The sequence below is a fragment of the Seriola dumerili genome, unplaced genomic scaffold (genome assembly GCF_002260705.1).
Source record: "Seriola dumerili isolate Sdu_G_001 unplaced genomic scaffold, Sdu_1.0 BDQW01000478.1, whole genome shotgun sequence".
NCBI classification, from domain to species: domain Eukaryota; kingdom Metazoa; phylum Chordata; class Actinopteri; order Carangiformes; family Carangidae; genus Seriola; species Seriola dumerili.
Window position 1 is genome coordinate 5,656,834 of NW_019174733.1, and position 14,376 is coordinate 5,671,209.

Sequence of the window (14,376 nt, forward strand, 5' to 3'; positions counted from 1 at the left end):
GACTGTTCAAATGTCATGAAGCATCATAGCATGCATGCTTCTTCCCTTATATAGTAACACAATGTGACACAATCTATTGCAGTGATTTAAATAGTTGGTCAGTCTTGCAGTAATGCCCGGACTGTAATTTGGCTGCCTAACTACACTGAAACACCAACTTCCCTTCCTTAATTGGTAGCATTTCACATACCATAACATGTGGTACACTATTTGGGCTGCAGGGTGTTGTACATGAATGTCAGTTTACATCCAACACATTATAGCCTTTATTAGAAAAAAATGCAAAACAGGAAAAGGTAGTAAATACAGATATTAAGTAAAATGAAATTAAAAAAATCAAACAGTAGTTTTGAGCATGTGAACACACATAAACACACACAAAAAGCAAAATTTTTCCTGTTACAGCAACATGATTGCAATCAGCATTATTAACAAACTTGGGAGGTTATGAGATACAGTACTGTGCAAAAGCTTTAGATTCCTGTCCCTCGAACAAATATCAGCAGGCAGGCATCTGCTTGGTCTGAAGCTCATTCTGCACCAAGACAGTGTCCCCAAACATACAGACAGAGTCATAAAGAACTACTGTATCTTCAGAGCCAAGAACAATGAGTCCTGTGATAGACGGGTTGTTCTGCACTTCATATGAATGGATAAATAAGAACGACTTGCGGCATTATTTTTGAAATAATATTTTTCATACTTTTAGTGTCTAAACTTTTTGCACAGTACTGTGCATTACCAGAAAAACAAAATGCATTTTAATTATGTACAATGTATTTTACCCAAAAACTGACCATAACACTATAAGGCGCAAAGTCTAATAAGTGCAGTTCTTGTAAATGGCACTAAAAGCATGTAGACACTGACATTCTTATTTCCAAGGAATAATTTATTAATTTCCCCCTTGTTCTCCTCCGCCTGATCTACCAGCAGGTGAGGTGAGGTGAAGGAGACTTGTGACTTGTGACTATACCTGCCCAGACATTTCATTTCACTGAAAAAAACATCACAGGAGTTAAAGATTCCCTGACAAACATTTTACTTTAAGATGCTACTAGTCTAGGTTGATATTAGTAGATACAAGCATCTGAATCATAGAAGAAAAAAGAGCAGTGCAAATAGGCAAGGATATTTAGAAGACATAGTATTCTGCAGTGAACACAACACAGTATTTTGACTACTCAGCTCAGTAACTGTTGAATATGGTAATGCTTGCGTGCATGCAACAGATGGGATGCAACTGTACATAAATGTTTATGAATGTTTTAAAAAGGAGATCTGACAGACGCTCAAAACTCAGGAGGTACCTCAGTCAGGTAAATCAACAAGTCATCACTTAAGCAGAAATCTAGTCCATTTACATCGCAACACTGTGTTTCTGTTATTATTCAACAAAACTCACTGAGCTACAGTAGGTTCACAGAATTTTTTTTGTCAACCATCAACCTCATTGAAAAGGTGCTTCTTGTATTTAAGGCATCTTCCCTTTCACCCAGCGAACACTTCACTACCTCCACCTCATCTGGATGGATTTGGTTTACAGGCTCTCACCTCTGAATTATTTTCTTCAGTGGGATCAATGTCAAAGTCACTTTGTGATATAACTGATTGGATCAGTTCTAATATAGTGCAACACAATCTTTCTTTATTTTTCTCTTTCTATTACCAGGTGCACAGCAGTAGGCAGTGATTTGGAAATAATAACAAAAAAGATATGACCTTTGTTTTCATTGGCAAAGTACTACTGTAAAAAACATAAAAATGAACAAATAAACAAAACCAATGTACACCAAACTACAAAACAACCATAAATGTTTGCACCTGAGGACATGAGGGAGCTGACCAGCACAGATCTGTAGGCCAGTCTCCCTCATAAATGAAACTTTAAAATCAAAATTAAATGAACTGGTAACCAGTGAGGAACGTGTTGTTTCTTTTTAGTCATATAGTTTTTCTTTCGTTTGCAATGCTGAAATCCTGGCCACTACATTCTGCGCAAGGATATTGCTTAAAATCCCATTAAAGATGACAGATTTTCTGAATAGTAGTTAGCCTTACTATATGAATATATTGTTAACACATCATATATCTATAAGATGATCACCCACTAGCTCTGCTATGCATGCAAAGTTAAAGTGCAGCAGAATGGATCATGGGCTGTTTGAATTGAGACCCAAATAAGTGTTCAAATCAAAATAGCTTTTTTATGTAATCAAATGATGTTTTTATTCTTACAACTGCTCTTGCATATATATGTAACCAAAAAGGAAAATGCAACTGTTTTCAGAACACACTAACAGGAGGAAAGGCTCCTGGTTTGATTTTTACTTGGCATTTTCTAAAAGAGCCCCATTTGACCTAAGATTCAATGTGCCACGATGTTCAGAGGTTACGAGTTCGGTAGCCCTCAGCCAGTTCGTCCTCCCCCATGTCAACTAATACTTCACGTTTCTCATAACCAGAAGAGACATCACTAGAGTTTTGTGTCCCATCTTCATCCAAGTTGCCGCCTTCCATGTACTCATGTCTGTCATCGTTCAGGTGCCCTTCCTCCACGTCGTCCCTCACATCTTCACCCTCTCCTGACAAACCGATGCGCCCACGGAAGTCAGGCTCAGCCGTGGGAGTAACAGTAAGTGTGAATTCATCCTCTTTTGAGTGTGGAGAGAGTAGAGGTGTGGGAGAGGAAGGCTCCAATGTTGGCACAGCAAACTCATCTTGACTTGGTCCCACTGTGTCCGGCAGCTTTGGTTTGATAGACTTCAAGATACAAAGAGGAATTAATGTTAGGTTGGTGTTGAAATTTACCTCCTACTTTTGCACACTGAAACGCAATCATTTGCATTAAATGAGGCTCATCATATACAAGCTGATGCGCCAGAGTGAACATACCATAGATGTGGGAAATGGAGTTGAGGCTCTGGTCTTCTTCTTGTACACCAAGACAATGACAAGAAGAACTGTGGTGAGAATCAACATGATGATCACGATGTAGACGATGTAACCTAAACAAAACAGATGTAAAAGTGGATACGTTTAAAAGACAGCCATACATACACACACTGTCTAACCAGAGAAAGGTGTGGTATCAGGGCAGGATTCTACCGGTGCCAGATTCTAATAGTACAGTACATAATACAGGATTTTGTCTGACTCAAACTAGGTGGCTGGGAGTTTGTTTTATTACAATACTGCAAAGAAAAAGCATGAAGAAATTGGTGAAATGACCATTAGTTAAACCAACCAAACAGACCTCAGGGTAAAATTGCTACTTGCAAATTTTTAAGTCAGATTGTATCAGGACTCAGTTCGAACCCACAGGAGTCACAGCATTGTTTGGGGGCCTGCCTCCCACCGTGCTGCTTCCAAAATATGGAAATCGTCTGTACCCCCCTCTCATTCTTTATGGATCAAGGACATTTTTTACTTGGTTAAAATGTAAATAAATTAGATCTTTTTAAGGAAAGGTTCACTTGCCAAATTTAATAAAACATGGAGAAATCTTTTTGTACATGCAGGTATGTAAAAATATTTTTCTCTCAAAAGGATAAATCCTGTATTTTTAAGATTGGACCCTATTTTCCCCATCTTTTTGGGTCTAAAGGATTAATAGGGACAAAAATATTTGCAATGTAATCAAGCTTGCACAAACCATAATTTCTCAAAACTGACAAAATGATAGGCCACGCTTTGAGTAAGCAGCAACACAAAAAAAAAGAAAAAGAAAATTAAAAAAATACAACAACTAAATAATAAATAAAATTTCACCCAACTGTTTTGCTCCGGTGGCATTAGTGGCATGGCGCAGTACAGCTGTGTGGATTTAACTGCCATTCGGTCCACCTCTCCTGTGATGTTCAGACAGTGTTTCTCCTGTGTATCGTCCACTGGGATCTTCTTCTCACACACCGACTTCACACATGAATAACGGTGTTGCTTCTTCTGCACACACAACAAATAGTAAGGCTCCAGCAAACTCATGTTGCTCATTCACATGTTACACAACAAGCATATGATGCGATATGTTGTACTTCTACTAATAAATAAATATGCTACATTAAGAGTAGTATTTCCTGCTTCTGTCTCTGCTAAACCAAGAAGACGCAGACGATGTGAAACTGTGTGCTGTCTGACCTGGCTGCCAACCAGAACTGTGTAATCGAACTGTGGTAGCTGATTTTTCGTAGGTGCATCATTGCTTTTCTTCTGTCGACTTTTTGGATTTGGATTGTTACTCAGCATCTGGTGGTGCCACAGCCACGGATGGAAGAAGCGGTACAGGACATGGTCATATGGCTCAGTGGTGACGTTAACTGGTGGGAGGTCCAGAGAACCTGCAAACCAACAAGAACATGGCATGAACATTAATTGTAAAGTGTAATCTTGATTTCATGTTCAGCTAATGGAAATGTCACAGCCTGAATTGAAATGGAAGTCCAGATAAAGGAATATGTTACTTATAAGTCACTTATAATGACTGCTCCAACATCGTACGACAGAAGGATTTTGTAGATTTTAAGACAAGAGAGGTGCAGAAAAATAAAGATGGTTGGGCACAGACCCCTAATCTGATGTCAGAAAGGTGTAGAGGCAGTTCTGTTTTATTCTGCCCCCCTTTGTTTCACGCTTGGCTATTTTCTGTATTCAGGATCGATTAGTGTATTAATTCAGGTCTGTTTTATCCAACTAAAAAGTTTAAAGTTTTCATGGTTAGCTTAGGGAATAGTGACGTCACTACTCACATTTCTGACGTGTCAGAGAATCCTGGAAATAGCTGAAAGTGATCCCGTTGCGAGGGGCAGGCTCAGACTCATTCTGACCGACCACAGCAATAACTTCCAGATAATAGGAATTGCTTGAATCACTGAGAGATGATATGTCCAATTGTAGCTCTTGTGGGTCCACCCAAAACACCAGAGCAGAGCTGTAGAAAGAAATGAAACAAAGACAAACTTTGTTAAGTTTTGACAACTGAAATGTAATGAGCAGTAAACCCTGATGATGTCATAAGTTACATCAGCATCAGCTTGGGCCTGAAAACCACAAATCAATAAATAAAAGTCTGTCTTACAAACTGGGGGTATAAACTTTGAAAGATGCCGTTGTTAACCAGGCAGGAAGGGCCGAATGAAAAAATACTATCGGTTGCATTGTGGGAAATGTAGGCTTCAGACCAACACTAAGGACTAAAATTAAATATTATGTTATATTAAATATTATCTCCAGTAGTTCTGAACAGTTAAAGCCTTTTTTTTATAATTACACACTTTAAAAGTTTAAGCTATAATAAAGGATTAATATTTATTAACAATTGAAGGCCCTAATCAAGCATTTTTATCCATTTATCCTTAAATCTTTAGAAGTACTTCACTGAATTGGCCACATCCTGGCTACAACTATGAATTACTTTCCAGACATACCCCTTTGAACACTGACTACTTATACAACATAGTGTGTATTTTCTGGTGATCATAACCAGTATAACCAGAACTGTACAAGCATCAAGGATTAGCAAATTAAGTGGATAAATGTGTTAAAATACAGTGTTACAACACAAAACAGTGTAGCATACGTATCATACACACACAATGTATATACTTTAAACAGAGATAGATTGTTTTAAAAAAGGAAACACAGATATTTGGTTGGTAATGTGTCAGGAAAAACCAAAACTAACCCGCTATATGGTTGGATAGTGACTTTAAATCGAATGTCAGGCAAGAGTATGCCATAGTCCCACTCCAGGATGTTGTGGAGGTTATGGCAGCGTAGAGTCACGTTGGTCGGCGGCTCCACTGTGGAAACAGACACACAGAGATGCCAAGACTGCATATATATTGAGGCATTCAAATTTGACACTTCCCGTTCATTGACAGATCTCTTTTACCACAACGAGCAGCAAAATACTGGCCAGAAATACAACAATCCCCCCTCACCACAGAAGAGCTTTTGTGAACATTTACTGCCACTAGAGGGCACTGCATGAAAACTGTTTCACAATACTCCTGTTGAGACAGTATTTTTCCACACAAACAGGGACTCATCAGCCCAACAAACACCAATAGTCCAAAAGCATACAAGTGCAGATACAAATCAGTTTCTGCAGACTTGGTGGTGTCAAGATGATGGCTGGACCTGCAGCTTCAATCCGTGAGATGAACTGCAAATCTAATCTGTCAGAAAATTAACCAAATGTCTTTTCTGGCTCAAACTCAACAACTGAGAAAAAATAAAAAAAAGAGACTTCCTATCCGCCTACACCCACTTCCTCAAATCCAAGGTAGCAAAAGCAGATCACACAAAAACAGAAAGCGTTTTCCCTTTAACCCCATGGGTAATTGACCCTCACATCAGTGCTGTGGTTTAGTTTAATTTCACTGCAGCAACATTACATGAATAAATGAGTTTAACATGTCTGATCAGCACTGCAGAAAGTAGTTTTTTGGTTTTTTGTGTACTGGTTTTGTGTGCAAGTTTACACAAGCCTGACCTTTTACCTTTGTCACAGGAAGCATGCGTGCGCCATAATATTACAGTTAACTGTGTTCACACACCACACACACCGGTGACTCTTCCGCAGGCCCAAAAGATAAGGTAAAAACTCAGGTAGTGTTTGGGGTTTTTTAAGATGTGAAACTCGACTTAGTCCGGGTGTGGCATTTTCAACTTCAACAAAGAAGACAATAAAGGCTTCAATAATGCTTTCAGATGAGTTACTGAACACACCCTCACATTTATGAGTCCCTGCTATTATCGGACAGCTTAAGTAGAGAAAAAAAAAAGCCCATACATTTCAGTTTCATTTCCTCTTCTAACTAACATTTACGTGCATGCACGTGATAACATACACCCCCACATAAACACAGAGGTTAACAAACACACTGGGAGGTGAGAAGACTGAAAGCGAAATCACAGATGGCTGCATATGTACTGTAAAAGAAGTGATAACCGCAACAGTGAAGTTGGTTGCTGAAGGGTGTCACCACAAGGTAGCTCAAGACACACACACTTAACCACATTATTTAACTATTTTAACTTCCATTTTATTTTCTGACAGTTTCATAGACATTTTAGGAAGCCAACATAAAAGTGTGAAATATCTCACTTGTATACGACATATTGCATTTGACATATTACACTAAATACTCTCACAGTCAGTTTGAAAACAGGTTTCAATAATTAAACCCCATCTGTGAAGGATTGGTAAATACTGGAGAGAACCTTTACTGGCTACTAGTTCTACAGCATACACATAAAATCAAAATTAAAGTTAAAAATCCCTCTGCAATCTGCACAGAATATGTGTAACTTTATGTACAAAAACAATATTTAAATCAAACAGTTTTCAAAGCTCCTTTACAGTTTTGACCTTACGTTTATTCATTTACAATCAAAATTGGGGGACTCACTTCAATCAACCAGTTACAAAAAGATCCCAATGTCAAATTTGAGAATTAAGGTCAAGCCCCCAGCTGAGGAAAATTTACCAAACACTGAGCAGCGCACTGAGACTTTTACATGGGTGAAGCAGGTTGTCTCATCTCAGTAACAGTAACCACCGTAACAGACACGGATGATAGATTTATGCCTTCAAAGCAAAACTGTCAATCAGAAGCAGGAAGAGACAGCAGATGCTATCAGACTCAAAATGGAGGTCGCTGCTAAATGACTGAAAACTTTGCTGCTGCACAAACTTCATTGGCCCCTTAAGACCGGATGCAACACATGAATGTAGAACACAATGCAAACACAGCTGCCCAGACAGAAATGGCTATTTTGCAAATAAAGGGCCAGCACCGTGAGAAAGAAGAGAGACTCACAATGTGCTGTATAGTAATTATAATAAAACAATAAAACAATTATGTACATAAAACGTAGCACCCATGTGTAATAGGTTTTCATTATCCCACATTTCAACACCTTTCATTGTTTGTCTTTCTGGTTAAATCTGTTATTCTATTCTATACTGTATATTTCTGTACTTTTATACTTTTCTTTGATTGACTTTGCAACGAAGTGGAGATGAAAGTTCAGTTTCGTTGACAGTACATCTCAGTCAGAAAGAGAATTCAGCTCAACCACAGCCACTAACAGTCACTTCAAAATGCTTTAGAGAAGGGATGAAAAGGAAGAAAACGGAGGCGATGGACAGCATGCTAAAGACATGTTCACAAACTGAACAAAGCAAAAATATGACGTTCACACACATCAAGAAGGTGCCAGAACATCAAGACAAAGTAAAATAGAAGGGTACTCCACCAAGGCAAATGTCAAACAACATACACCAGACTTCAGAGAAAAAACTATAATTACCCCCTTACAGTTTTATTCCTCCGCCAACCAACTAAGTTGCAGGAAATATGGTCACAGTCTCCCCTTCCTGAGTTACAGCTTTGAATAGTAGCCAGAAGTGTTTCTGCAGAATACTGATATCACAGTGAAGTTGACCTTTGGCCATTTGAATATAAAATGTCATCAATTAATTTTATCATTATAAAATATAATCATCATAATTAGTGTATGAATTTGTGAGTTATGGCCAAAATGTCCAAAAACGCAAAAATTCAAATTCACAGTTAATGACCCGGAGGCCTATTCCCTCATCCCTCCACCAAGTTTTGGGGCCAATGGGTTTGGTACGTTTTGCATAATCTTGTTCACAAATAAACAGTGTACCAGGGTCCAGAACTACAGATGTTTCTCACAGCAGACAATTTGACTTGTCCCAGCAGCAGAGACACAGGCATAAATAACATTAAAGATTGCTCTATTCCAGTTTATAATGATAATAAGTAGTTTTTATTATATAGCATTTTTCAGATATTGTTCAACTCACAAGGGCTTCACCTCTTTAAAACAGAAAAATTAAAATAAAAATCACACTTTCAGTATCACAACAGGAAAATGATACTAAAAAAAGGGGAAGACAATGAAGAAACAACCATTCAACCATAAGCCTGGGAAAATTGAGGGTTTTAAGTTGAGCTTTGAAGTGACTTAAACTACTGTCTATTCTTAAGTCCTCAGCAAGTTTGTTCCACAGGAAAAAAGTGACTAAAAGCTATTTCAGCAGATTTGAATCAATTCTGGAAACATTAAGAAGGGTTAGGGTTACCAGAGGGTCAGACTGATCTAGTTGGAATATAGGCAGTGAGTAAATCACTTAAATATTCTAGGGCCATTTAATGATTCTTGGAAAGGAAAAGACAAAAAACGATTTCCGGATGCCGCCAAAAACACTGGCTTCACAAGCCGAAGATTTATTCACAGTTCTCATCATATAACATAAAATATTTCTAACATTGTTATTTGTGCCATTACTTCTTTGTAGAGCTGTGCACAGTGCGTTGATTCGCTCAGCCCTTGCTTGCCCCTCAGAGTGCACAGAGCTGCTGCGTGCATGTGTCGAGACAGCCTTAATTAAATAGCTGGTAAACTGCTTCATATGCTGTTAGATTGTTTTCTTCATATTTTTCCGTCTCATGCTGAAAATCTCCAAACAAGCAGTGCAGAGAGCTATTGAGTGACACTTTAATGGTACATTTCTTCAAAGGCTAAATGAAAGAAAAGTCAGTGTGAAGGTGTCAGTTTGTGGGAAAGCCCCAATAGAGCCACAAGTTGTGCTACACTGTTGTGTACAGTGATTCGTCATGATTATGTACAGGCCGTCCGGGAATTATCGAATTACTAAACAACTGAAACTTTAAAATATCCCAGTACCTGAGTCTCCACCACACGACGAGATGTCAATATTCTGCAAAGCTCCAAACCGTGTTTTATGACAAGCTGCCAATACCCTTCACTGTTTAAGAGCTTGTGAAAGCCACAGTGGAAAGATCAAAGCTCACAGCATGAGTCACATACAGTACCAGGGGTCCACAGATGTGCCCATAAGACCCTCTCTAACTAACAACATACACAGAATACAGTCTACACACCTGCACCACAATACATAGAATCTGTCATGTTTAAGTTAAAAGGTAATGTAGCTGGCTATGTGAGCCGCCTCGGGTCATGGGTCACGAGTCCCGTAAACTGTGTGAATAGTTACAGTCTTTCACGGCTCAGGATGGTTACCTGACTCTGGTTATCTTGTATTTATTTATTTATTTTTTTAAATGTATACTTTATTCAATCAGGAAGTTACATTGAGATCATATACTCATTTACAAGTGAGACCTGAGTACAGAAAAATAAAATAAATGTACATTCAGATATTTATTCATATAAACAAGCAGACGTGTTTATAATAACAACAAACACAGTGTATAGTCAACTGGTGAATGTAGAAGAAATTCAGGTTCCCAGGATAAATTCTCAGAAGCACTTTACTAGTATTTTTGTGTCGCAGCTGAATCATCAAGAATCAAAATGAATTCATTTCTGGACTTTGTGAATCAAAGTTGAATGAAATTGGTAGATCAGTGCCAGTATCCAGCACTACAGTGGTGATACAGAGTGGAGGTTCTTCTCTCACAAAAGATCTTTGGCCGAGTACAGACTCCGGCTGCTGAGAACAACCAGACGGCAGACATATTTAATTCTGGACAGCTATCAAGTGACTTCCTTATAAACTTCCTTCTGGCTAAAAACCAGAAGCTAGGTGACTTAGTACACTGCTCTTTGCTAATGAGAAGAGTAAAGCAAATATGTGTAATGTTATTTTGTCAATGAAGGTTTCAGAGGTTACCTGCACCGGTGCTCACCAACATAGTCACATTAATCAATATGCCCTGCACTGGCTAAATGCCATAAAGGAAGCAAGCTGAGATAGACAGTAGAGTACAGTAGAGGAAGGTTTGCATTGTAATTGCCTATAATTTAGCAGATAGCGATCCTTCAAAAAAGAAAGCTCATGCAAGCCCAGATACCGGCCATTAGAATCTGCTTGGGACATCAAGATTGTGTCAACATCAGATGAAACCAACAACAGTAGGGCAGCTTCTCAAAGGATTTCGATTCCTCTCGCAAATTTCACTTCATGTGTGGGGACACTGCACATGACCACTGCTATGGGGAAACAGGAAAAAAAAAAACTTTTGGTCATAGATAAGAAGACGGCAGTGGCTACCTCACCTCAGGTACGACCATTATGAGCAAGGGCTGAACTGAAGCAGTAAGAGATATGGACAGCTGGATACACAGACAGATACATTTGTAGAAATATTTACTGTTACAGTATTTGAACAGTATGTGTCAACAGATCCATACTGACATGTTGGAACTTGAAGAATTAGCTCTCATTAATTCTTCAGTGTTATTGATGACCGTGCTGCAACTATCTATTATTTTCATTACTATGAGAGAAAATACTCTCGGTTGAGAAGATGGATTAAGGGAAAGTTTAGATAGATTTGCTTGAAATTTAACTTGTTGCTGATCATTTTTCAGCAAATTAACTAACCAATTAATCAAAAACTTCCATGATGTTACAGAGATGACAAAAGGACGTTGAAGGTGGTCAGGGATACATTTGTGGCCTCACTGCACTGCCGACCTTACAGGTACTGACCTTATGTGACCAGTACCTCAGTGCATCTGCAGTGCAGTATATGTGCCCTGTGTTAAGAGCTGATCACATTTAGAGAGAGACAACACATTTATTTAGCTGCAGCACTCCCACAGACAGCAGAGGATCATTACCTATTATACAGTCATTAGTGCACCGCCCATAGCACAACATCGGATCTGAGAGCAGAGAGCTGACGTAAGGCGAAATGGTCATTTGGTCAGTGGATTGAAGTATTGTCTAGACATCCTCACTGTCACGCCCTGAACTGTGACTCTTGTTTTCATTTATTGTCGCCGTGCAGAATTTGTCCCCCACTTATGGTTCTTTTCTATGTGTTTTATTTCTCAAAAAAAGCAAAATACCACTGAATTACAAACACAAAGCTCCTCATTCTCAGAGATGTTTACTGACGCATGTGCTGCATGTATAACAGAAGAGTTTCCCTCTTTTTGTGCAATTGCAGGCGTACTGCATGGTTTGACTACCGCCCATGTAGATACAAGTCTGCCTGTAAACTGTGCCATATCTTACACAACCGAAGGGTCTTGTGTAATACCGAAAACTACAAAGAGGAAATAAAGAAACGGAAGAGAAGTCTTTATTAGTAGGTTTGTTAATCAATCATGTGAAAGCTTAAAAGCCTATGTGATCTATACACATATTTACAATGTTTAACATATTCTGGGATCAAACAGTCCCATGGTAGAAAGTCTTTTAAAATGTGATCTCATCCTTACAACTCCTCTCCTATCAAATTACAGCTGTTTAAATGATCAGATATAATGTAGAGCACCTATGGGCAACATCTAGATCTATAAATGAATTGATACTATATTAATCCCATTGGAAATAAAGGCATCCATTATCTTACTTGATACAGACATAATAATTACATAATAAGAAGCAATAACGATTAATATAAAGGATTAAATAATAATAACAATGATTCAAAAAATTATATTTTTTGTTTCTTTGTGGCCGTTCTGAGTCTCCTTTTAGACATTTGACTGACTTTCCAACAAAATATATGATTAGTCACTTCATACAGAGGCCCTGGTTAATGATCCACCCAGGACCGTAACACGCTACACGGGGACAGTACATAAAGGCAAGTGATGGTCGTGCACACAGAGGCCGAGACAAGACGCTTTCCTGGCTGCAGTGGCTCCATACGAACCCCACCTGCCAATGTCGCAGTGATATTTTAACCTAACAAACGCTTCTTTCTTTCTTTCGTTCTCTCTCTCTCTCTCTCTCACTCACACACACACACACACACACACACACACACACACACACACACACACACACACACACACACACACACACACACACACACACAGAATATGTATTTTGTGTTCATATGCCGCAGGGAAAACAGCTACTCCCTGGTAGCATGCAGGGTGCTAACTGTAAGCTAGCAGGAATTTACCGTGTTTTCCTGTGACGGAGCGGCCCCACTTAATCTCACCTCTTCATACAAACAGCAGCCTAACACTCACGCCGTGCTTCTATTCGTGCTGTAAATCGTTTGATAAGTTTTGATTTAACAGACAATTCAGAGGTGTGAGCTAGCGTATAAAGTGTAAAGTAGCTACTTACCGTAGGCCAGTGAGACTGACAACAATCCCAGGAGGAAAAGTGGATAACAGCTAATGAGTTCCATACTCCGTTTGCAGCCCAAATATCACCGTTTCTTTTTCTTCCCAGTTAACCTTAAACGATGCTACAAGACTAACAAATCAAACGGCCCCTCATGACGCCGAGGAGAAACAACAACAACAGGCAGAATCAGACAGCTCGTCTCCCAGACCCAGCTGCGTCGATCGCTGCGCTCCGCGGGAGTGCTCCTAAAAAGCGGATACAACGAAGCGCTGCTGCTGCCGCTATTGCTGCCTTTCCTAAACCTCGTAAATCTAAATCACGCCTACAGAGGTCCTTTTGCCGTTGGTTCATGTGAGAGAATACGTGCCATTAATGATTTATGTTAAATGATTTAACTGCACAGTAAAGTTCGAGTTGCTCGTTCATTTACCTGCTCTCAGATTCATTTGCTGTGTGTTATAAATCATTCATATAAAATATCCCTATCTGCATTTAAAGACTGACCTGAAATTTATATAGGCCTACATACATTTTTTGCCACAATTTATGTATTATTATTATTATTTTTTATCTAAGCAGGTAAGTAAATGTTTGTCTAAGTGCTTCACATGGTCCAAATGAAACATACAATGTTAGAAGCTTGTGAGGGTATACGTGTTTGTACTGCAACTGCGCGTGACCCTATGTGATAGCAACTGTAGCTACACTGTGTTTACTTTGTACATGTGCCTTGTACTGAGGGGATTAATGGTTCTATTGTCCTTTGCGGATTTAAAAAGAAAAAGTTTTTATCTGCAATTGTGAAAGTTTACATCAGTAGCGAGTTAACATGACTCCACACATACTAATCACTCATGTTATGTTATGTGTACATATACACTGCTTAAGAGCAGACAGTCTATCCAGGAGCTGAAGGACCCCTGTGTTGTTCACTCCCTTGACTGGAGGGGGTCAGCCCTATGTTCCCACAGCCCTATGTTCCCAGATTTCTAAGAATGTTTTGAAAATTAGGCCCTATTTTCCCACAGTCTTATATGTTCCCATAAGCCCATGTCCACACTAACCCAGGTAATATTTATCCGGTTAGCCCTTCCGTCCACATTAGAACGGTGAATTCCGAAACTGAAAACGATGCTTTACAAAAACGATCGCTGAGGTGGATAAATGTGAAGACGCCGTGGAACGTGGATGCAAAGCGTTCTGAAAACGATTAGTGTGGATGGAGATTGTTTTCATTGTGAATGTGCATTTTTATA

General features: G+C 39.0%; 1 protein-coding gene across 1 annotated transcript; it reads right to left on the minus strand.

The window, feature by feature from the left end:
* Nucleotides 1-242: 242 nt before the first annotated feature.
* On the minus strand, nucleotides 243-13,392 carry ifngr1 (interferon gamma receptor 1). The gene is made up of 7 exons (XM_022763614.1): nucleotides 13,118-13,392; nucleotides 5,681-5,798; nucleotides 4,746-4,927; nucleotides 4,138-4,337; nucleotides 3,777-3,945; nucleotides 2,896-3,008; nucleotides 243-2,763 (listed from the first exon to the last, which is right to left on the minus strand). The coding sequence occupies exons 1-7, from the start codon at nucleotides 13,179-13,181 to the stop codon at nucleotides 2,386-2,388; spliced, it is 1,224 nt and encodes a 407-aa protein (XP_022619335.1). The 5' UTR covers nucleotides 13,182-13,392; the 3' UTR covers nucleotides 243-2,385.
* Between the last annotated feature and the right edge of the window lie 984 nt (nucleotides 13,393-14,376).

Coding starts and splice junctions, on each gene's coding strand:
- ifngr1 (XM_022763614.1), bottom strand. CDS start 13,181: ATGGAACTCATTAGCTGTTATCCACTTTTCCTCCTGGGATTGTTGTCA. Junction 5,799..13,117: donor GTCAGTCTCACTGGCCTACG/GTAAGTAGCTAC, acceptor CTGTTTCCACAG/TGGAGCCGCCGACCAACGTG. Junction 2,764..2,895: donor CTCCATTTCCCACATCTATG/GTATGTTCACTC, acceptor TGTATCTTGAAG/TCTATCAAACCAAAGCTGCC.